Source organism: Temnothorax curvispinosus, unplaced genomic scaffold, assembly GCF_003070985.1.
Source record: "Temnothorax curvispinosus isolate PA1 unplaced genomic scaffold, ASM307098v1 QBEX01004686.1, whole genome shotgun sequence".
NCBI lineage: Eukaryota > Metazoa > Arthropoda > Insecta > Hymenoptera > Formicidae > Temnothorax > Temnothorax curvispinosus.
In genome coordinates, this window is record NW_020214466.1 from 22,375 (window position 1) to 47,002 (window position 24,628).

Genomic DNA, 24,628 nt, shown 5'->3' on the forward strand with positions numbered 1-24,628 from the left:
TTCTCGACGAGGAAATAATTCCTCAAACGCGAAAACGATCCTCTCGTCGCAAACAATGCCCGTGATCATTTTTTTGTCAATGAATAAAAAGAAAGAGAGAGAGAGAAAGAGAGACACACAGGACACAGGTTGCCCCATCTGTTGTTTCTAGGTCGTCGTGACGGACGCGGACCATGGGCAAAAACCAAGCAAAAAGGCAATGGCGGCTACCCGTTGGACGGCCAGCGAGCTCGGCTACGTGAAAAATCTCAGAAAGATGTGATCTTTCGCGTCGCGATCGACGGGCGTAAATTCGAGGTACGTGCCCCGCGACTCTCCCCCTTCGAAGGCGACAATTTTCCCGACACGGCGGCACGTCCAGGCGACGCGAGAACGGACTTTGGGCAACATGTGGATCCCGAGCGATTCGGTCGGGAAAACACGATTCGTCACGGAGAAATAAATCTCCGTTGAAGTAATCTCGATGCTCCAGCGGTGCGCGTCGCGAGTCGAACCTTTCGTCCGCGCGATCGAATTAAATGCTCGATCTCTCGTGCGTCAGCCGCGACACAAGACAGAATTAGCGTTAAACAAACGTCATGTGCTTGTCAGTAACACGCTTGTTTACGAAATTTCTTGTACACGCCTGTACTGATTTGCCGATTTCCAATAATGAAACATATGTGATATTGCATAAAAGATATAAATGATTAGAAATGGTTTGCTTTCTGACTTGTTACTATTGGCATATGATGTGTCTTGTATAAAGCTATATTCTAATATTCTAATGTAACAAATTTGATTGATGAGAATGTGTATTAAATATCTGTGTAGCTGTAATATTTCTGTTTTTTTTTCTCATAATTTTATAAATTTTAAACTGTTTATTCTAAATTAGTTTAAAATTTCTCTTTTTTTTATAGGTGTATGGCCTGAGGGCAGGGGAGCATTGTTACCTGCAAAGGTAGAAATGGCACACGGTGTGTACAGAGGATGGCTGATAAACGAATGGACTTGTTATCGAATCGATTAGGCAACGAATGGTGGTCATTGGCAAGTCAAACAGAAAGATACGACAGCAGGCAGGAAGGAGTAAATGAGCGAGCGCACCTAAGTAATGAGCGAGACTCGGCATTATCCTATTCGCTCGGTCTCGGACTTATACGCAGCCGAGGAAATAGAGGTGCTTCTTCTAGAAGAGATACGCGATCTGGAACCACCACCTGCCATATATTCTAAACCCGAAGACATTCAAGACTTCGAGATTGGTATGTACAAGGTTTCAACTAAATGTTTGTTATTTAATATAATTTACATATGGAATCTTGTTTACAAAATTAAAACGCTGGGCTATGTCAATAAATGCTTCATAGTTGTTTTCTATAATATTGAAATAACATATTAAAACTCTAGCTGCCTCTTGTCTCACTTGTTTCATTTACTTATGAAATTATGCCTACCTAACTGCATATACGAATGTATACATGGTTTTGATATTGTATCAATAGCAGGCAGTAGGACAGGGGGGCGAATCAGCTCCCAATCGTCAGAGCTGGATTCGCCAGGGGTGCATTCGACAGTCCATTCTTGGGATTCGCATGCTAATTATCATGGTCACTATGGTAATAGTGATCATAGACCTGGCTCATCGAACGCCATGCCTTGGTCTCGCGCAAGCCACGTCGTTATTTACTGCGACATACAAGGACATCTTAAAACGCCTACGGGTGTTGTTAGACTTTTATTACTTGTGAGTGTAAAATCACTTTTATGTAGAAAATATTTGATGTATGACAAACTCAAAGTTTGTGCCACTAAAGTTTATAGATACATTAATGAGCGCATTTCGTAGATATCCTCTGCAGCTTGTTTGGCAACTTTATGCAGTTCTGGCACTGCCAAGGTCAGCATTTTTATGCTGCCTTTAGCAGATCGTTTACGATTCATGATCTTTGTAGCTGTTTTCTGTTTCTTGGTCACTGCAGCCCTTCTCTTCCTTGATATTTCGCATGTCATTTACATCCTTCCTTTAAATTGGGCTAAGCTGGTAAGTAATATTTTGTTATAACACATGTATGTTTCAGAAATTATTTGTGTAATTATTTAGATATGACTAGATATAGTTGATCCTGTTACGTGTAAGAGTTTATTTTTTTTTTCTAGAATGCTATAGTATTCACTGGCATAGGCTTGTCATATGCTGCGAGTAGCGCATTAATAGCATGTACAATATGGGAATACCACAGTGGAGGTTGGGTACCAAAACGCACACGTTCTCAACTGACTGCTGCGGCAGTAGTGGGACTTTTCTGTGCTCTCTTAGCGTTTTTACTGTCCTGGATACATTGTCGTAATGGATCAAGTTGTAAAGGTCAAGATTCTCGTAGTCATACCCCGACGCAACTTTACAAACCCGTTGACAATTCTTCTTCCTCTGGGGTAAATAATCTGTTTGTTTTATGGCGCAAGTGTCAGCTATTAATCACGGTGTAAACATAATCTAAAATGCAGGTAACTTTGAAGGAACGTAGTCCTAAGAGACCGGCTTCGTGGGCCGTGAAAAATCAGCAATCGAAGAAACGCAACGCGGACAGTGACACGAACACTAGTAACGGTGGCCATCGCGGTAGCAATCACGAGAAATTTAAACAAGGCGCCAATAGAAAGGACCACTGGGCTACAGCCAAGCAACATATTTTAGAAACACACGCGAATAACGAAGATACTCAACGGGAGGATACTGAGATTGAGAGGAGACGGAGAAGACGAAGAAAAGAGGGTGACAGTAGTTCAACTGGTGACGGAAACGCGCCAGGTAGTAGTAAAGTCGATGCCAGCCGTGTTACTGCTGAAGAAGCCAAGACTAGGCGAGTGCCGCGAAAGTTACCTCTACAGTCTGCAGTGGAGCAATCTCAGTCGTGGTCCGACGCCGAACGTAGGAATAGTGGTACTACGCAAATTAAAAGTAAAGCTAGGCGAACGCCAGTGAACAATGACGCACAGAATTGTTGTGAAATGAACGAGGCTAGATCGATTAATCGAGTGACTCGAAATGGCCTCCGAAACTGGGAGGCGGATTGTACGTCTAGCAACGGTATAGAAGAAACTACTGATACGAATGTGGTTCGTAACGCCATGTGGCCCGGACAGTGGCGTCCACCACCAGATGATGTTCAACCTTGTTCTAGCAAAACTATCGATCCTTACAGCTTTGCCTGAACCTGAACGTTTTGTGAAATACGAAGCACACACACTTTAGGTAAAAAATAAACTTGTTCCACCGAGCAGTTTCTGTGAACAGTTTGTGACATAACGAAATTTTTTACAAACTAAGTACATCTATATACTTCACGTTGAACATTTTTCTTTTATTAAATTGCAACAGTAATTGGTACCTATTATCTAATTGAAATTTTATATCTCTTGTTTGCATACGGTCGTCTGATTTTAACACATTCGGTATTCTGTTCGGTATTAAATAATGCATAGTGACTAAAATAATAACTATATTTTGGTTTTATATGTTGTATCTGTGTTTTCAACTGTGTTTGAAGTCTGATGTGATTTGAGATGTTAACGTAAAATATATAGATTACTATATTTCGTATATATGTAACAGGTGAAATAGATCGTAGCCCGGACTCATCAAGTTCGTCGCTATCGAATTTTGCAGGACAAAATTGTGTCCAAAGATTTAAAATCTTGTATAAAATTATTGCTGCCTTGTACATTTTGCTGCCAAGAGAATAGGTTCTCTTTAGTTGTTCGGGTCCTGACGTTTTGCATCACACAAAACCAGACTGCCCAACTTTGATAAGCAAATAATGCCACTTCATTCCAATCGTGTACCAAATAATAAATCTAAAGTAAGTTTTAATGGGATTTTGTAAGTATAAGACCACTATATAGCACGTAACACTAATATATATTTGACTAATTATTTCTATCATATTTTGATGCCAACATATTTTGAGCTCCATGCATACTTGAAAAAGCATTTAGTACATGCAAGGAGAAATCGCCTATAGTTTAAGATGAAAGTGTATATATTAAACCTTGAAAGGATTATATACGTACATATAGTAAAATGCAGCTAGACCGATCTTTCTATCAATCCTACATACAAAGAACGGCAGTTGTAATTGCAAATCGCGACTGTAATTTGTCTATTTTTAAATTTATCTGCAATTGCCAATTTTTGAAACACAAGTATAAGATTTTTTTAATTAAATTGATAATATAATTAAACATATTGGTTTTATTTAAAAATACTTAAAAAACTATGTTATGATTAGCAGGGGAAAATTTAAGTTGAAGTTATAAATACTTGAAAACGATGCTTTTAATAAAACTTTTAATAAATAATAAAAGATTGTAGGTACGCAAAATTAGAATAACTTTCTACATTCCTCAATTAGATTTTATTTTATTTCAAGTTTTAATTAAGCTATGATCGAAAGCTTGTTAATAACCAGCAACATAATATTAAAATCATATTTTATTTTGCAATGACAATACCTTTAAACGTATACTTCACACAATGGCCTTATAGAATTTTAAATTTTTATTAAAGCACGTTTTGAGGAAAATGCTAAAAGTAATTCCATATAGGGAGAATTTTTTATTGACTCATAATAAAATTATAAGACTTAATCAGTATTCTTTGCATTGGAAGATCGGTTTGGCATTAGTTCCCGTATGAACAGAATAGTATGCGTGGAACAATTATTCATTGTATTATTCCAATTAGCTCACACTCTGAAATGTGCTCATTATATTACAACAGTATCATTCTTGCACAAGGACGGATTTACTAATCACTTAAATCACACAAGTTTTCTTTGAATTATAATATACCCAAATTAAATAATACTAATTTCAAGAAATATAATGTTGATAATTGATTATTTTCTATCAAGTCTTAATTAAATTTTTCACATACATCAATATAGAAACTAATAGGTTTTTGCTGATTGAGTTAAGTATTAAAAGAGAATAATCCGTCCCTGTTCCTGTACGCATCATTTACAAGTATCTTACGTAGTTTTAAAATTAGACGAACAGTATTATTTTATTGTGTTAATTATATTAATCTTTTACTTTAACGAGAAAGTCTAGTCAACTCTAGTCAAGCACTTTTTTGTACAATTATATCTTCTTAATAATCCATCAAATTTAAGAGCAAAGTATTTTTTAGTACATACATATCGTGTTAGAAGTACAATTCATCTTAGAAGAAAACTGTTGAGCGCTTGTTTCCTGATTGATAATTCCATTGAATTTCTTAATATATAATAGCATCACATAGTCTTCAGAATTCCTCTGATATCTCGTTTCTTCTTCGTTTAATGTATCACGACCATTATACGATCGAATAAATATAAACATGTTAGCTAATCTTGAGTAAGACAACTATTTTGTCTGGCAACAGCTATTTTGTCTTTTGATACGATGCCGCGAGTATAAACACAAAATAAAATACACATTTATCGAACTTTAATGCGTCGACCTTAAATCAATTAATAGTGTAAGAGAAATGCGTGTTCATATAGATTCATAAAGAGAAAATAGCATATAATACAGCAGCTTCGTTGTGGCAAATATCGATGGTGTTATAACTCGTTTTGTTGGATATAAGAAATAATGTGTAACTCTTCTGTATATGATTCATTCTTGGTATGCTGAGAATTGAAAGAGTGATTATCGCGAAATAAATAATGCTATGTTAAGAGTAACTGATCGAATAAAATGTCACTTGGCGTAATAAGGCAATTAGCCTTGAACTAAATCAAAGTGTACAAACACTGCCAGAGGAAATATAATGCTCTTTGAATGTAATGTAACACCGATTCTCTTAATGACTTTACATCCAAGGCTTGTAATTTTATGATCTGTAAGTCGAATATGCGCACATAGCTTCATATCATTTTATTTCACATTCCATATTGTTATTTGTAATAATAATAGATTTTTAAATGTTATAATTCTCAAATTTTTTAGGAAGAATTAAAAAATATGATTTGTCAAATAATATTATGAGATAAGGAACAGCTAATGGATTAAAGTCATTATTATTATTACAATAAAGATTAAACTATCACTTGACTACTTCGATATTCGCGACTATCATTTGCTTCAACGAAGTTAATATAATAAATAGCAGTATGTTTGTGATACATGAAAAGCACTGTTTCCTTAGAATTTGTATGACTAAATTATCATTCAGGCAATAAATTTCGATTACGATTAATAGACGCAGATTTCTTTATATGTTAAACTCGATTGACAATGATCTGTAGTGATAGCATGACAATCCAAATCTATATATGACCTGAGTCCTTTAAAAATCGGGCGAACTAAAAGGAATTGATAGGAAAAATCATTGTAGTTAAAACAAGTATGTTAATGAACATTTTATTAATTAAAAAAATGTATTTATATTATCGATATCGAAAATTAGAAATTTAATTTCACATAATAAATTCCTGTCAATTCGTTTTAATTCTTCTAACTGAATAATTTAACTGGCCTAATTCCTTATTCGCTAAATGATAGACACACATGTAACGCGTTACATGGCCCAAATACGAAGTGTTCGTCTCATTTGAATATTTCTCATGTGTTTTAATATTTATGTGAATGTATTCGAGTATTGATATATATACCTATATAGTGTCATTGTATTTATATTTAGTTACATGTGAATGAATAATGTGATGCTGCCAATAATTATAGTGAACATCAAATTGTAGCGACGTATTATAGGATTGTTAGGCGAATCGTGAGTCGAATGTCTTTGCAGAAAGTCTGAAAATGAATACGAGTAAATAAGACGGCTGGACAGATTATCAAGTATGACGTAGATATCATGCGACATAGCATCTTGGCGATTTGTCGAGCTGATAGCGAATGATCTGGACAATAAATGATTCATGAGTCACGTAACACCTAAGTTATAGCATTATCACATATTCTTTTAAATGTTATTTTATACATCTAGGGGTAAATGAACAGCGAGTATTATACACTATTGACTGCGTGGGGTTGTGCGTGTGATTGTGTATGTTACTTAACAATATATCACAAGTCTAGTCAGAATGAACCTTGTATAATATTACTTGAACAGAACAATGTGTACATTTGTTAGTAAATGCGTTATAAACGCGCGGTTTGATTGGCGACAGCTAATTGTAACATTATATTCTGCGTATATGCCATTGAAGAACCATTGTCACGCAAACGTCCGAAATACAAACGGAATTATCAAAATCGTTGCGCGATCTATTAAACGCCTTATAAGGAACCAAATGTCTAACAAGAATAGTATGTATAAATCGTTATATGTGATAACGATTTTTCCATAGTTAATGCAAAATAATTATTTTCAACGCGAAGGCAAAGCTAATGCAAAAGATAAACATTTAGAATAAAATTCAGCTTATCGAACTTCTATACATAATGTCAATCTACAATTACGTGAATTTTCAACACTTTTATCGCTACTGTTATATTATCGTTACCGTCAATTCTGCAAAGTATCAAAAAATCTCGCGTAGAAATTAAAGAAGAATAATATTATTTGCGTGTGCAACTTCAATGGAACTTCTCATCGAACTAATGTAGGGGAATCGCTCAATTGTTGGAATTATTGCGTTCAGTTTCCTTCAATTTTCCAACTATTTCTTCCAAGTTTTTACGACGTACGCAATACTTAGTTCCATCGCTTCCGCTTAGCATAGAGGAATAAGGATACATATGTTCGACATAGCGATGAATCCAGCTGCTTGAAGAATGAAGAAGCCGAGAAAATATCACATAAAAATGACTCCAGTGTTGAACATAAAAATCATATTTCCGATATATACTTCAGTTGTTGAACACATGAACAGCTTACCTTTGATTTCGGGCGGGCAGAGGCGAAGTCTGTAACGATATGCGGTAAGTAAACGTGTTCCAGAATAATCTTACGTCTCTATATCTTCTTACCTGCCGTTGAAGTCTTAACTGCTTCAGTAATAAATATTTACAGACGGATCTCGTCCAACTGTACTGATTACAGTATACGTTCGATAATCCGGATAGATCCGCCGGACACGTCGAAAATTGTGGTCTCGCCGTCGAATGACGCTGTTGGTGAAGCAGGTGTTGCTGCTGGCATATGTAATTCGAAAAATACGGATCATCATAGGCTGTTAAATGACCCGAGGAAGACGCTAAAGAATTCGATATTGCAACTGTAATAAAATTTAAGTAATCAATATTTGACACTTTTTATGCCTAATTAATCATTATGATTTATTATGTTCCACACAAAGTACACTACAAAACAGGTCTGAAGGATTATTTAACAGAATATGTTACCTTTCGCTCTCTGAACACTCAACAACGTGTCATAATATTGTTTCTTGTATGCAGCTAGTTGAAACATTGAGCGAGCTTGAAAATTGTTATCTGAATTTACATTATCTGATTTTGATTCTATCATTTCGCATCTGTATTAAAAATCGTTTTATTATTATATTAGCATTGTGTACGATTAAAATATTCAATAGAATAAACACACATTTACCCATGTCCTGATTCTTGCATATTTTTTTCTTTGCATTCGAATGTAGTCGCTTTCTTTTCTGTATTGTGATCTAAATTATTTTGTTGTAATTGCAATTCAGTTACTTTATTAAATTCATGAGAGTTGCATTTCTTTTGCAATCCATTATCATGAGTATTAACTTTTTGTCTTGTCCTTCCAGCTAATTTTTTCTGATCTTTTTCTGTGTTAATATTTGTATTTTGCTCTTTTAAAAGTAAGCAGCTGTTGCTATCGCTATTTGAGACATTAGATGTAAAATCTTGTTCTAAAACTTTTGATGGTGTTCCAGATTTTAGTTCTTTTGATGTGAAATGTACCATATTCAAGGAGCCCACCTGTGGATGCGACCTGATGCGTGGAAAGGCCGACAATTCTGTATATATTAAAAATTACTTTTATAAATTTGTACGTTAACTATAATTAATATATATATATTAAATAAATCGATAAAATGCATAATATTACCGATGAAAATTCCTTCTTGCGCTCGTTTTAAAAAATTGTTTAAGCTCGTTTTAAGTCTATCACGTGCTGTTGGTAAGAAATCGTCTGCCTGTAGAATTTAATTAATTTAATTTTACTTCTAGAAATACTCCAACTTAAACTAAAATTCGTCTTGTTTAATACATTTATGATAATGTCCTGATCTTCGTCGCAACACACATCCATTTTATGTATATCATTTTTAATTGTCTGCTTCATTGTTGCATCTTGTCCAACATCGATTATTGTATGTGAAATACCAGACTTTTTATCTTTATTAAATGCATCTTCGTATTTAACGTCATTAAATTGTTGAGGAATTTTATTTTGCCACAAATTTATCTCAGTTTTATTACACATTTTTGTAGAGCGTGTATCCTAAAATTTATTAATCCCTTGTAAGTTACATTAGAGTTTATTTCACTCATCTTTATTTATTTATTTCTCTCTTTTTATGCACAGACCTGATATCCCGTCTGAGACGAGTGACAAAAGTGTGATTCACCAATCGTATTATAATTAATTCTAGCAGGTACACAATATTTCTTATTAAGCAGATATTGTCGATAAGACGATACTTGATGTTTATTATTTCTCTCCTGCCAATTCTTTGGATTATCGTTTAAATGATGACTCGATGAATCCGCCTGTTGATTAATATATAATATAGAATTTTAACTAATAGCTATAATTTCTAAGTAAAAAATTACATATATTCTGTTATATAAATAAATTACATTTTTTACATGACTGGGAATCATAGAAATTTCGCTCTCGGAAAAACCTCGAAAAGGAAAAGCTTCGGAAAGAGGCGACTTAAAGTTCGACGCATTTTTATCGTTTAAAAAACTTTGCTTGGGTGATGAAACACTATCCATTATTTTGTCCACGTTTTTAGTATCAAATATATTTTGAAACGTATTGCTGCTGATGTAATAGTATGAGGTGTAAAATTATATAATAATAAAAATGTATCACAAAAAGGGCTTACTTTTCCTGCAGATTGAGTTTAATAAAACCTGTGGTTGTACGAAACACTTCTTTAATTGTGTGATCTGGTATATTGTTTGGAGAAGGTATCATTGAAAGCAGTAACTGCTTTTTTTGGAAACCACAATCTTCTAGTATACCTTTGACTTTTCTTAGCACACGTTCATATGCTTTAATACCATCTTTTGGTTGATACATGTGCAGTAATTGCATAATTATTTTCGAAAGATTGTCTCCTTCACAATCGTGTTGTATGGCTGAATATAACGATGAAAGATCTATTGCTGATGCAATGGTATCAGTGTCATTTTTACTCTCTAGTTAAGGAATATATATTTTAATTAATTTCTTCATTAAAACTAAAAATTAATCTCTTACATTTTATAATAATTTTGTTATGTTCTAATATATCTCTAAAAGAATAAAATCTAATTCTATATATTTATTAAATAGCTAATTACTTCTGTTTATAGAACTGTAAAATATTATTTGACCAAAATTAATATAATCATATAAATACATATGATTTAATAAATGGAATTGACAACCACAATCTATATAGCTATTATTTTTAATTCTAGATAGCTATATTAAAGTATATTACTCACGCTGCTCAAAATTGTCCATACTCATGATAATATAAAGGACTTATGTTGCAAAGAGAGTCACAAATTATTCACGACCTTAGGTATCCTACTAAATTCGATGAGTCAAAATAAAGTATTCGTGAAATAATTGAAGTATTTCCATTATTGAAAACAGATGACGAATGCAATATACACGACTCATTTGTAAAACGATAAAAATCCGATTGCATCCATAGAATGCGCTACTTATATACATAGTGTACAAAAAAAAACGTGTGACTCAATAAGTTGGAAAGGAAAAAATTAATCTATAATATAGCCGCAGTTTTTTTTTAAGTAAACGCAGTTCTCTCATTTTTAGACTTTTATTCTCCTTTAAAGAATAAGCATGCATTTTATCTCCACTGTTTAAAATAGACATACTTACACTCTTCAAAAGGAAATCGCATTTCTCCAAGAGGAAATTACCATCGGCTAATTAAAATACACAACTGCAAGTTCTACATGTGGCGAGTGGATTATTTTAATGAGGCTCCGTTGCGGAACTCGGACCGCAGCATTCTCCGTGCGGATAATCCTAGAGACTTTGCAAGGATTATTGATCAATGATTATTATAAAAGGGAGTTCACACAGCATAGACCACGTTACTTAGTACAATGCCCCGACAGAAAGCACTTTTACTTTCTACCTGCCTGTTGGCATTCGTTGCCAGTTTAACTCTGGCACTTCCACCCGGAGCACCATGGACAAACTTTGTATCCAAACCTGGTAATGTATTCTTTTTATTATTCTGTTATATTTAAAAAGAATTTTGCTAAGTATTCATTCAGAAAAATTAGATTTCTTCGAGATATCTCTCCTAAATCTAAATTCAAATAATTTTAAATGTCAAATGTAAAATAGAAAACTAAATTGTAAATAATAATAAGAACTTATATTTGTTAATTATTTTCTATTTCAAAAATTTAAGATTACGAAACAGGTATAAAAAAATAAAAATTTAATGATTTTAAATCCAATTTTATATACAAAGATTTCTTGTTTATTATTTTTAATTTATTAATGTCTTATTATGTAAAAGATACGATTAGATCTCGTACCAATCATTATTTTGGAATTCGTAGTTTATTCGCGAGCTCTCGGACCTCCAGGAGGAATAGACACGATATCCGTACCCTATATGCCAAAATCTCCGTTCATGCCAAAGTTCGTCGACCCGAAGGCATTTATTTCTAAAAAAACAGATATGCTGAGTAATTTGTTCGGCGGTTTAGGACCAGTTGCGTATAACATGGCAGATACCAAGCCGATCATACCATATGGCGCAAGTGGACTGTCTCTAGATAACACTGATAGTGCAAATGCATTATTTAATAAACGAGACATACTACAAGATGGTAAAGGAAAAATGATCGACAGTAGCGGTATGTATAAACGCGGTATGTTTGGTCCGTTTGCCCCAAAGTTTGGCCCAATGGGTTCGATGGGTCCGATGAGTCCAATGGGTCCAAAATTCGGACCTATCACGCCGTTTTCATCGCCAGAAATGCTGCCCGATTTTATGGATAAAGCATCTTTCTCCCGTAGAAGAAGAAGCATAGAAACGCCTTCTTCTGCAGACAGCATTAATACTATTCCAGGCTCATCATCTTATCCAAAGATAGTAGAAAGTATGTCGGCAACCAAACCAGCCGCTGATGTACCAAAGGAATACTTGCCAGGAATGTTCGGACCTTTCGGGCCAGGTGGACCTTTTGGACCAGGCGGGCCTTTTGCACCAAATTTCGGACCAAGTAGTTCTTTCGGGCCAGTGGTGGACCCGAGCGCAATCATCTCGAAGAAATCAGAATTTCTGGATACGCTCTTCAAAAATCTTGCCACTAGCACTCCGGCAACGACAACCGAAGTACCTGCGCCGAAAAGCACTATTGTACCACCCAGCTTCTGGATACCATCTTCCGTAATTCCTGGCCCAACCGAGTATACCCAGAAGGTGTCGGACTTTCTGGACAAATTATTCGACAGTATAAATGTAACTGCGTCAGAAGCAAGCGATGGTTTGGACACAAAAAGCGATTTTATGAGGTCTTTAAAACCTGATGACATTTCACCGGACAAAATCACAAGATCCTTGGATGATGCGTCGTCCATCGCAGCCGCTAAAGATGCAATCGTTGATACAATACTATCGGAGCTTGGTGATTTAAAAGGCGATATGTTGGCGACTTTGAATGATCTAATCGCGTATGAGAAGGCTTCGGCAGCTGCCGCCGCTCCGAAGAAGTCTTTTAAACCTTTCTCTAGCATATTTCCCTTTGCGAAACCGACAATAGATCCAACGCTTCCATTTCAGCAGAGAATGACTGTACTCAGTCAAGTATTCGATATGCTGACGGAATTGCAAAGGAACATCAGCGTGGTCGCGAAAAGCGCAATAGCAACTAATGCTAGTATTCCGAATAATCCGGAATTGCCGAAGGTCCCATTAGCTAACGCTGCAGTTGCCGCTTCACCGATTAACAGCACTCTCTTGAACGCCATTCTGAAGAAAATATCCGCTATGGAAATTGCAACTCAGGCTCCCTATTCGGCTTCTTATCCAGCTTCTTATCCAGCAAGTCCCGTCAAAGAAAATCCTATAATGAGCAGAGCTTTGCCCAAAGGACCAACATCTTTCTGGGTGTCTTATCCAGAGAATTCGGCGCCCGCTGTAAAACGACAAGTGGACGATGATTTGCTACCATACTACGGATATGAAAACGATAAGGATCAGCGTGATCATAGACAATACACGAGAGGCGTACAAATGCAGATGCATCAAGGCTATCAGAGTCTACCTGCAGGTTCGGTGGAATCTGTACAAGCAGGAGGTGGTTCTACACCTGGGCATCAAGGAGGAGGAATCAAGTTGCTGGTAAGTGAGATTTTATTTTAAAAGACGAATAATTTTAGTAATAATTAACTGAAACATCAAGAGAAAGGAAATTTGAGTCGTTAATTATAAAAGTATGTACAGCTTTCATACATACAGTATTTTTCATTAAAATTTTTAATAATTCGTATATATTGCAGTTTATTATAATAATTCCTAATAAAAATTATCTTGGAACGAAGAAAAAGATTTAGAAAATTCTGCAAATTATAATTACAGTTCTAAAATTCCATAAATAATTTGTAGTGATATTCAGTAATTGTTATGTTAATAGCACAATATAATTAATCAATTTATATCATTCTCTTCTTAATGGTTCAGTTATTATTATTATATAATGATTATATGTTATTATTATCTTGGACTAATATTTTGTTATCATTAACGCCGACGGTTTGCATTTTCTTCCTCTTTTTAATCTATGAATGTGACGATGTTTATAAAATGTATAGAAATCTCTCTCCAAACCAGTAGTATAAAAAAAGAAATATGTTTGTATCAGAGACGATTCCTAATGTGCTTCACCATTCCTTAAATCTATCCTTAAAAACTCTATATGCATCTATCTTATTCGACTTCATCAAGAAAATAAAATTAAATATTATAAACAACAAAACAGTAAATTAGTCATTCGATAATTTAATGAAAGGCAATGTGCATATATACAATTTTATGTAGTAACATATAACGCGCTATAATACCTTGGAAGCCTATGTACAAAATTATTGCATTCGAAACGAAGAACAGAAAGTTATGTAATTACCTAACATTTTTCGCCGAAGATCTCTTTGTTCTCTATTTAATCGAGTAACACCCACACGAAACTATAAAATATAATAATCTGATTTATTTTCAGATTCAAATGCCTAAATTGCCTAACTCTCAAGCTCCAGGCTTTCAAAGTATTAATTACAATTAAGTACGTGCAAAATGTCTCTGAATTATGAATATCGCGGGCATCTGTTCGTCTGTCGCAGGGACCTAACGCTTACGGAAACTCGAACAAATGGGCTGACTGGATGCAGTATCATGAGAATGATTATCAAGATCGTAGGCAGCATCATAACCACCATTAGGCCACTCAGCCAGCAGGAGTATTTCTTTCACTCTATATTACAATCACAATTAGTCTTCAATAAGAAATCTTTTAAAAATATTATAAAACGTGTAAGTGAACGTGTACGATATTAATCGATTTTTCCCAATAAAATATATTTGGCGGAAGAAGATAAAAAGGAAACGGCAATGTTACAGAATTATTTAAAATTATCTGCGATACATAATCGAGATATATGTAGTACAAAGAATGAATCTAAAATGCCGGATTTATTGTACCGTTCGTTTTTTCATCAACCACAATACACAGTACTTTTTCTATGTATATGTACCGAAGGATATGGAAGGTGTGTGTGAATGCTCTTTTTGACAATATTTAATCTATTCTCTACGTAATCATATTCTAATAATAGCAGTAATACGCTGATGTGCCCATCAGTCGCGCAGACAGACCGCGACACACGGACGCAATCCTGCATCAAGTGCGTTGCTTTGTTCGTCAATCAGCAATGCATTGCACGCAGGGTAGTGTTAGTGTGTTAGGAAGCATCACAGTTTGGTTACGCGACATAGCGTTCTATAAGAGTGCGTAGGTGCATTATTGACTAACATTAATATCAACTCGAAGAAGTGGAGAGACAAGAAGTTTCTTTACTTCGGTACGAAAAATGTTATTTATAATACTTGCTAGATATACCTGATTTCGTTTTTACCCTTGTTACACTTTCATACAAAATTGTGGAAATACTGGCAGTATCGGTAAGTATAGACTTGTATGTTGCCCGTTCTTAATAATTCGAATTACTAAAGATACGATCTATATATTCGTAAGTAACGAGCCACTTTCGGATTCGTCGCAAAAGCGAAGTATTCTTAACGACTTTGGTACTTTGCTATCGATTGTACTATACTCCCTTAAGGATGAGTCACTATCATCTGCTTTTAGTGACTCTAGTGATAAGATATTCCATTTGTTGATCAATACGAAATACCATGTAAAACGATGCTAGTATACTACCCAATGTTACCAGGAATCCTAATCCCTCGAATATTAGCTTTGGCGCGAATATCTTCCAAACCATTAAATGCCGACAGTGTATAGTCGCCGCGAGCATGCTGCCGAAAGTCTAGAAAATAAATGACGACGATACAGATATATTTAGGTAAATTCATCTTAGAGAAGAAACGATTTAAATGTTGTACATCTCACGCAACATACCCGAATTCCGTGAAGCATCGTGTATTTCCCCGCAATCGCGAAAATTGCAGCGTGAAAAGCAGAATCTTGTTCGAACAGGAGAAGTTCGCCCCTCTTTATATCATCAAAAAACTTGGCCTTGAGAAACTTCGGGAATATCCGATGCAATGTAAATGGCACGACCACTAATAGTGGTAACGTTGCACCCAGTATAATATGCGATCCAAATGTATTAATACCTGAAAATCGTATCGTCAGAAAATTATAACCAGTAGAGATTTTAACTTGGCGATATTAATATACTCACCGATTAAAATTGCCGACACTAAGTTTCCGTAAAAGTGGCCGCCAGTTCCTACAAAGGCAGCATGCCAGTGAATGGTAGGAAACGTTGCCTGATGGCCAGTCCCATAAAAGAAATATTCAGCTAGTAAAAACCAGCAAAGTAACACAGGCATCGATACGTCAACTAGCTCAGCTGCAATAATATATAAAACATTAGAAATATTAAAAACCCAACTGTATAGATAATATAAAGATTCTTGTGTACACTTACAAATACTATTAGCATTTTTGTATCTTTCTATCGCGGACAAACCCAATACGCAAGCGCACGTTATGAACATCAAAAATGTACCAGGCGATAGAATATCTCCCAGCAATAATGCGTACAAAAGTGTGAGAAATACGCTTAACGAGATAAATGCAGCGCTGTAGGCAGTCCCGAAACCATAAATGACCGGGAGCTCATCGGTATCTATTCGTTTGCGGGAAATGGAGTCTTTTATCTTTTCGAATAATCGAGGCACTATGTTTTCATCACGGTAGACGTCGATGGATTCCTTCTTCTTTGGCAGCAAGTATATACTAAGCGGACGATAGTAGAGGACGAGGATCGCGAGGGCGCAGAAGAAGTAAACCACATTAGGTAGCGTATTGATCTCCCAGGACAACGCGAGTTTCGGCTTGACAAACTTCGGGAACTTTTGCAGAATCCAGTAGCAACCCATGCAAACGCTTACGATAACCGGACAGTACTGTCCTATCATGACGCTCGGGGCAAAGCCCGTGAGATTTCCACAACTTTGCAACCATAATCTAACTATCACCACGTATGACGCCAGGATGACTGAAGCGAGTAGAACGGCGAGTAGCGCGCGCTCCCAGTTATTCGGCACTGTTGACCAGCCAACTTTGCCGGTTGCAAATATAGAACATTCCCGTTGTAGATGCTCCTCTCTACAACGCCAGAAATAATGCGACAGCCTCACCGCGGCACACGCTAATAAACCGATAATTAGCACGGGTGTCCTAAAATTTGATTTGATTGGTTTCGAAGTAAATCTTGTTTTCCTCTCGGAAGTACTATCGGGATCGTTCTTTCTCAGGTCAAATATGAGCAGGCAAACGAGCGTAACGAACAGGAAGGATAAGACTTTGTCTTCTTCAACTATGTAACTGTTGGAGAAGAGCCCGCATACCGTTAGAAGAAGTATTATCCTCGCTACATAAGTCAACAGCTTGATTCGACGATGATCGTACCAGCACATCGATATGACATCCCAATTTTGAGCGATCACTATGACCAGTAGACCGACAGAAACCGCGCCAGTGACGAAAAACGTTGTATTTCTCAATTCCTCTAAAATATTTAACAGAAACAAACACGTGGTAATTGCCGCGGTAATTAAATTTGCTATGATAGCGCATTGCAAGAATGAAGATTTAAATATATCACACATACGACTCTCAGGGATACCGGTGATGAAGAGGTAAAAGAAAAACAAGGAACAAAACATCAAAAGTAAACCCTTGGAAATTAGTCCGGAATCAAATTGGACCCATACTTCCGAACACGTGTCCTTCAACAACTTAAAATAGCCTTTGGTGTCCCGAATAAAAGCTTCTAGTTTTTCAAAGCTGTCAACTTGCTTAACTCGCTCCGAGAGAAGACTGTATATATAATGCAAATGCTGCAGCTGCTCTTTCGAAAACAAGTACGTATCCGCGGAATATATCTCTATGTACTTCTTCGTTTGGGCAATGTTCTTCCACAGAGAATGCAACGGATATAATAATTGACCGGCAGCCATCTCCTCCGATCTACTTGGCAAACAATCGAGTATTACGGATCCTAAATTGGAAAAGGGAATTGGCGTGCCGAGAATCGACGCCAGGGTGGGAACGAGATCAATTTGATTTACGCTATCGTCGTCATCGATCGCAAATCCCTTCAGCAGCGGAGTCGTCGAGTAAACGAACATCGCGGCCTCCACTTCGTTGGGACTGTCACCACCGTGATCTCCCGTCTCAGTCATACCGTGATCTCCAACAACGAAAAGCATCATGTCCTTCTCGAGAGATGCTACAATCTCCTTTATAAGCGTATTCGTATCATTCAATTTCCTCGTCATTTCTGGATGCTGCGTGCCGTGTTTGTGCCCGCAGTGATCAACCCCGAGGGTGTGCGCTATCAGTAGCGACCAGTCCTTCTTCTTCATCTCAAAGAAGATGCGATACTGAACGTCCTTGTCCACGCTGTCCAGATCCCAGACGTTGAACGACGGCGACGGGAACTGCCTCATAAATTTATCCGGAAATAGATTGGTCCACGTGTCGTCCCCCATGAAAACGATACCCCCGGCGGCGTTTTGGTCAATGAGATTGTCTTCCTGGATGTACTCCGAGGCGAAGTTCGAGCCTACCTCTATGAAAGTGGGCAGGGAGCCCGTTGTCAGGCCCTTTAGGCGCTGCATCGTCGTGGTGGGTGGATCAGCCATGAATCTGTACAGCCGAGAGTGCGACGGATGTTTCTGCAGTAGCTCGTGAATCACAGGCAATTTGTTGCGATGGTAGGAGGAGACGGCGGCGGTGTCGTCGTGCCACTCGGCGAACTCGTACTTCAAGGCGTCGACGATCAGGAGCACGACCCGCGCTCTGCGCTCGAGGCATACCTTGGCGGCGCGCTCCGTGTCCTGGAGAATGCCCGCCGTGTCGCAATCGCCGCCGGCCGCCGTGCACCGCGCGCATTCGGCACGCTCCGGCCGGGAGACGCGATTGAGGAGGAAGCCGCTGGTGAAGACCAGCAGCCCGGCCGCCATCAGGTAGGACATCCATGCCTGAAACACCAGGTAGTTCCATAGCCGGCTCATCTTCAGCCGTCTCGAGTCAGTGTTGCTCGCGGATGTCGTTCACTGGCGGCACAACGTCAACGGGGGTACTTAACCTACGGCACGCCGGTCCGTTCTCCACCATCGTTGCATCCGGACGCGCGCGATCGGCCGCGGTATTGTTTTGGCCGCGCTAAATGCGAAAGACGTCTAATCGATAATTCATGTGTCGCGGTTCGAACGGGACCTAACCTCAAACCGCTTTCCACTACTGGAGCAGTTCACACATCACATCTCGCCGCAGGGTGCAGTCAGTGCAGTACTGCGGTGCAGGTGCACCCGGTCGCGATTTACGCATGCGCGCGCGATCGGAGCGGCCCGCGGCTGAGGCTCCATATTCTGGCGTTTCTCACACATTCTCACATCGTTTCGACCGTTTCGAGCTCGGCAGTGCCGAAGAGAAATTTCGATTAGCTTTGGTGTCCGTAATCCGTAGCACCGCTGTCGATAGCGAACGAGTGAGTTTCTCACGTTATTATCACGCGTTTACGTTCCACGACGTGCCTTCGATCGTCGCTGACGCGCGCAATAACGGGACGGACGCGTCGAATCTGGTTTCCTAACCTCTCCGCTCGGCCCCAGACGATCGTACGAGCGTTCTGTTTACCAAAGCTTTGTTAAGAAGAAAGGAAGTCTTTTTTTTTCCAGTTTAGTCTATTGGCGATTTTATCTATCGTCATTAACTGTACATATACATATTTTGTGGTATACCGTTTATTCGCGCACGAGATTTCGTTTATTCATAAATATTATTTATTAGGAGTCACCATGACAGGTGGAAACACCACTGAAAAATCAGCTAATAATCCTTTGGAGCAGTTCGTGCTGCTTGCAAAAACTGCGAAAGGCGCCGCCGCCATAGAGCTCATAAGGCAAGCCGTCGAGACGCCCGGCGTACATGTCTTTGGCGAATTATTGGACATGCCGAACATTAAAGAATTAGAGAACGGACCTTACGTCCAGTATTGGAATACCTTGAATCTATTTGCATACGGCACCTATAAAGATTATCTGGAAAATCAAGAGAAAGTGTTAGAGTTAACTCCTACGCAAAAAAAGAAGCTTCAGCACCTCACAATTGTCACTCTGGCTACGAAAAACAAATGTATACCCTACTCGGTGTTGTTGGAGGAGCTCGACATAAAGAATGTCAGGGATCTAGAGGACTTGATTATCGAAGCTATATACGCCGATATAATCCATGGAAAATTAGATCAGAAAAATTCACAGCTAGAAGTGGATTATGCCGGTTTAGGACGAGACGTCCGGCCAGGTGATACCGGCGTAGTAGCTGAGACCTTAGCCGCCTGGGGCGAAGCGTGCGATACAGTTCTATCGTGTATCGAGCAGCAAATATCTAGAGCTAATATTGAAAAACAAAAAGCTACTTATCATAAAGAAAGAATACAAAGAGACGTGAGTTATATTTCCTTCTCTTTTCTTGTCTCTTTATTTGTTTTACATCGTTAAAAGATTAATCATGTGTATAATAAATGTGACATTTCTTTTCTGTTGCCTTTTAGATTACTAATATAAAGAAATCCCTCGCGGCTCAAGCGGGAGGCGGAGGCATTCAAGAGGCTGATATGGCTGGTGGTAGTTCTGGCGCAGGAGGAAGCGAAGCGAGTAGAGAAGCCTTGCCGGTACTGTCAGAAAAGAAGAAGTTACAGAAAGTCAAATGTATCAAAGTCAGTGGTAAGTTTTGGAAGACATAAACTCAATAGTTTCTTGCGCAATGCATATTTTTTTTCATCGTTCATCCGTTCGTTGAGTCGAATATTATACACTTTTGAATGTGTTATAAATCGTGGCTAAATTGCGAGTATTAAAATTGAATTGGAACGTATGTATGGAAAAAATATCGAACATTCTTGTGTTTTTTTTTAGATTATGAAAGACTTTTTTTTTAGATTATGAAATGAATGATGAATGAAAAGTATTATGAATGAGAAGGGTAATATTGAAACGAATTTATTAATTATATATAAAGTATAAACCAAATGCCGAATCGAGAATCCTTTATGTATTTGAAATATTGAGTTTTTAGAGACTTTTAGAGCAAAGTAGGGAAATAATATTTTATACAAAGTGTTCTAAGTATATAGCATCGAATTGTATACATCAAATATGTAAGAGTACTCGATTTTGTGACATTTGTGGACTCGATGTTATAATAATGAATAAAATCAAGAGTACCTTTTCTTATCAAAATACATTTGTAAGATTAATTTATTGACACACACATCAATATAACAAACTTTAAAAAAAAAAAACAATTTTTGAGTATATAAATTTCCACTTTAATAACTGCAAATATTTAGCGAAAAATGTAGAAAGAGCGGTAGATTTCATATTACTTTTACTGTGATTATTTTGAACATCACGATTAGTATTTGCTGTATAAGCTATTTCAGTACTGTTGTTAGCGTAAAATTTAGCAGTTATTCACGGAATTGATTGTTTATTTATTTACATTGAAAGTAATAATATGTACGAGGTATACGTAACGAGGTATATGTGATGATTGTCTTTACATCGAGCATTAAAAAAAAAAAAACAAAAAAAAACAATGAATCTTTTCTTTGTGACAAAGATAATTTTGTAGGTAAGCTTGAATATTCTTGTAATATACCTGTTTATTTTTGTAGACCAAAGACATCATATTTTGTGTTTGTAGGGCGTGAAGAATTTAATTAGGATTTGACGATTGTCTAGATGAATTTGATAAATAATGCAACGTGTATTGCATATATTTATCAATGCATACGTGCCTACCCATTGCCAGTTATCACATAAAACGGTATGCCCATTGTGACGAGTTGGCTTACGTGTACTTCCAACGATAGTACCGTTCGTACTGTTTGCGTTCAGACTTTACAGATTCTCGTTTCGTAAGGATTTGTAGTCGCTAAACGATTTACTGACGAAACAATGCGTAACTAGTCGGGGAGATCGTTTCAAGAAACTTGTATATTCAAAAGAAAATTGTAAAGGTATGCCACAGATGTAGCTTAGCAAAGAAAAATGTCAGTCGTCCGTTAAAGCGTTGTAATTGCTACTCGAATAAAAAGATAATATATTTTAGCGAGGCTTTTTCTATTTTTTTATACCCTTAATGCCTCTTTCTCTCTCTCCTTTACGTTTATCAAGTAAGCTGCTAGAAAACGTGTTAGGTTTTAAAAAATTGCACAAATGTTTGTAGGTTGCAATATTATAGGACGACATAAGACTGTATTTTTTAAATAAGATATTTGTTATGAGGTATTTGTGTGCTCTTATACATTCAATTAAAATTTCCCATGTTCGAATTTACACTCAATCTTTTCTGATTCGTGATGTAAATGCATTTTCTATGACGCATTTTTTTGTCTTATATTTATTTACAAATTGTGGAGACAAATTATGTAAGTGATGTCAATTATGTAAGCGAATTTTATGTTAGAAGTTACACTTGTACAATCTCGGTATTTTATTTTCATTTTATATATATATATAATATACGTATTTTTATATTATATGTTGTGTGTATATCTATATACACACATACACATATACACACATACTTTTATAGTTTGAAATACAAGTCATCAATCATACGTCTAATCGGGATTTTCAGGATCTGCTACTGATTCACTAATGGTCGATGGGACAAGTTGGGAATAGCCGAGAATGAATTAGGTGAAACCCCTTGTGGCATACCAAGTCGTTTGGATACTCTGTCTCTTTCTCTTTTCCTTTTTTTCTCCTTTTCTCTTATCTTCTGTGATTTTGATGTTAGAAAAAACATTTCTTCTGTAATCTTTGTAGCTTTTAAAAAGAAATGATATCTTTGAATTGTCTTATACTTATTGTAAGCCGCATTAAGAAAAATAAAATCATGCTGACTAAAGTGTTTTTCTTTTCTCCACAAAAATTTGTCTTAGAAAAGAGAAATGGTACGCAGCAATTACATCGTCGATTTTATTTTGCAACTTTCATTTTGATGAGTACATCACGCTATTACTATCTCCTTTCTATTTTAATTTATAATGTATTTAAAATATCTTCAAATTGCGTGAAACGTATATATAATATATGTTATTTTTGACATTGTGTGTTTTTGCATTGCATTTTGGAATTTATATGTCGCATAATCACTCACGCGGTTTTGTCATAACAGGATATTATAATTAAATTCCATACGAGCCACGATAAATTCTTATTTATATACGTTATTATATACGCATATGTACAATTATCCACCTTTATAGTGTATTTATATATGTACATGCGTACGTATAACTATGAATACTTGTCGAGGAACGTCGACATTTTCCCGCATATTGGCTTTTACATATATAATTTAGATTTTTATCAATCTTAACATATCCATTGCCCGCGTATCGGATCTGCGACTCTATGATCAGTTTCTAAACCGTTATATGCGTAACACAAAAAGAACAGTTAAAAGAAGTAACTAATTGTCATTTTTACATAGTGACTGTTGCAGCGAAATCTTCACATCGAGACAGAGTCTATCTCAGGCACGTGGGCAGTGAATGTGTTAAGTTATTGTTTAAGTAAAGTGTACAACAAATGTACATTGAAAAATTTTCTCAATACGATATTATGCGAATGCTAAATTTTATTCTCTCTTTCTCAATACTTTCCTAGTTTAATATTACGGTTTTTTTACTATTAAAATTATAAATTTTACGTATATAACGAACGATTTAAATGTACGTATATACTAAATTGTGCAGTGAATATCAGGCTTATCTATATAAGCCTAATGACAAAAATAAAAAAATTGACACGCGTTATATTTTGAAGAAGCACAATTTAACATAGCTATGTACTTTCATGTTAATGTCCGTACATATACAGAGAGTTTGAAATACTTCAAGCATAGTGATAATTATTTACAAGTATGCATCAATTGATTACGTTTCTTTTAACACGTATACAAACAAATCACAGATAAATTGATGGCAATTGTAAATAATCGAATGTAGTGTTGAAAAATTTTTGCAGCAAAATATAAAGTAGTTTTTTTTTTAATCTAGAGACGATATGTTTAACACGAATGGAATATATCTAGTCTTACATAAAATACAGTCTTCCACCATATCGTCAATAAGAATCTGTTCTATAATATATTTAATTATATTCTGATAATGACAAGAATTATACGTTTTGCAAAATCAAATTTGCGCTACTACAAAATTGCGGGTTATAATACTACGCAATTTGCACATATTCTTTCTACGAAGAGCAATTCCTATAGTTTGCAGAAAATGTTCCTAATCAATAAATTTAATATCATAATATTAGCCTAATATTTCTAAAATACATTTTATTTAATATTAAACAACGCGTGAAGTATACATCATGTAAATTCACTCCTAAGTTTACATATTTACAAATATATATTTACAATAATTAAATGTAACGTGTATAGCAATATGAACATTACGCTTAAATGCTAATTTTTCTTAGAAAATTTACGAATTTATTATCTAATAAATGAAAGTACTTTTAAATATTTACGTTCATACATATATGTTAAACGATATTATTTTTGTTTCAAACAGGATAATTTTTGTTGATAAATTATGTTTAAACATCTATATTTTTATGACTCGGCATATTAGACGGCAAGA

At 36.2% G+C, this 24,628-nt stretch overlaps 5 protein-coding genes across 13 annotated transcripts; 3 read left to right on the top strand and 2 right to left on the bottom strand.

Annotated features, from left to right (window-relative positions):
* Positions 1 to 51: 51 nt before the first annotated feature.
* Positions 52 to 6,997, top strand: LOC112453769. 3 transcript variants are annotated; one of them, XM_025014690.1, is made up of 6 exons: positions 52 to 297; positions 903 to 1,247; positions 1,488 to 1,729; positions 1,832 to 2,026; positions 2,143 to 2,418; positions 2,503 to 6,997. In XM_025014690.1, exons 2-6 carry the CDS (start codon positions 1,097 to 1,099, stop codon positions 3,196 to 3,198), a joined length of 1,560 nt encoding a protein of 519 aa, XP_024870458.1. In that variant the 5' UTR covers positions 52 to 297; positions 903 to 1,096; the 3' UTR covers positions 3,199 to 6,997. The 3 variants fall into 3 exon arrangements, with proteins under 3 accessions (XP_024870458.1, XP_024870457.1, XP_024870456.1); XM_025014689.1 differs by having other exon boundaries at positions 58 to 297; positions 1,491 to 1,729; positions 2,491 to 6,997; XM_025014688.1 differs by having other exon boundaries at positions 65 to 297; positions 2,491 to 6,997.
* A 1,313-nt stretch (positions 6,998 to 8,310) lies between these two features.
* Positions 8,311 to 10,375, bottom strand: LOC112453770. Its single transcript, XM_025014691.1, has 5 exons — positions 10,044 to 10,375; positions 9,197 to 9,699; positions 9,035 to 9,122; positions 8,549 to 8,942; positions 8,311 to 8,471 (listed from the first exon to the last, which is right to left on the bottom strand). Exons 2-5 carry the CDS (start codon positions 9,410 to 9,412, stop codon positions 8,324 to 8,326), a joined length of 846 nt encoding a protein of 281 aa, XP_024870459.1. The 5' UTR covers positions 9,413 to 9,699; positions 10,044 to 10,375; the 3' UTR covers positions 8,311 to 8,323.
* An 883-nt stretch (positions 10,376 to 11,258) lies between these two features.
* On the top strand, positions 11,259 to 14,955 carry LOC112453786. 3 transcript variants are annotated; one of them, XM_025014726.1, is made up of 4 exons: positions 11,259 to 11,398; positions 11,755 to 13,544; positions 14,419 to 14,464; positions 14,540 to 14,620. In XM_025014726.1, exons 1-4 carry the CDS (start codon positions 11,287 to 11,289, stop codon positions 14,545 to 14,547), a joined length of 1,956 nt encoding a protein of 651 aa, XP_024870494.1. In that variant the 5' UTR covers positions 11,259 to 11,286; the 3' UTR covers positions 14,548 to 14,620. The 3 variants fall into 3 exon arrangements, with proteins under 3 accessions (XP_024870494.1, XP_024870492.1, XP_024870493.1); XM_025014724.1 differs by lacking the exon at positions 14,419 to 14,464 and having other exon boundaries at positions 14,540 to 14,955; XM_025014725.1 differs by having other exon boundaries at positions 14,419 to 14,632.
* Positions 14,956 to 15,249: 294 nt separating this feature from the next.
* Positions 15,250 to 19,253, bottom strand: LOC112453785 (GPI ethanolamine phosphate transferase 3). Its single transcript, XM_025014722.1, has 4 exons — positions 16,373 to 19,253; positions 16,124 to 16,294; positions 15,838 to 16,055; positions 15,250 to 15,745 (listed from the first exon to the last, which is right to left on the bottom strand). Exons 1-4 carry the CDS (start codon positions 18,966 to 18,968, stop codon positions 15,551 to 15,553), a joined length of 3,180 nt encoding a protein of 1,059 aa, XP_024870490.1. The 5' UTR covers positions 18,969 to 19,253; the 3' UTR covers positions 15,250 to 15,550.
* Positions 19,254 to 19,311: 58 nt separating this feature from the next.
* LOC112453787 (COP9 signalosome complex subunit 7) lies at positions 19,312 to 22,875 on the top strand. Of its 5 annotated transcripts, none has more exons than XM_025014727.1 (4): positions 19,312 to 19,671; positions 19,747 to 20,402; positions 20,510 to 20,681; positions 22,603 to 22,875. In XM_025014727.1, exons 2-4 carry the CDS (start codon positions 19,755 to 19,757, stop codon positions 22,647 to 22,649), a joined length of 867 nt encoding a protein of 288 aa, XP_024870495.1. In that variant the 5' UTR covers positions 19,312 to 19,671; positions 19,747 to 19,754; the 3' UTR covers positions 22,650 to 22,875. The 5 variants fall into 5 exon arrangements, with proteins under 5 accessions (XP_024870495.1, XP_024870497.1, XP_024870496.1 ...); XM_025014729.1 differs by lacking the exon at positions 22,603 to 22,875 and adding an exon at positions 20,874 to 22,070; XM_025014728.1 differs by lacking the exon at positions 22,603 to 22,875 and adding an exon at positions 20,897 to 22,070.
* The last annotated feature ends 1,753 nt before the right edge of the window (positions 22,876 to 24,628 follow it).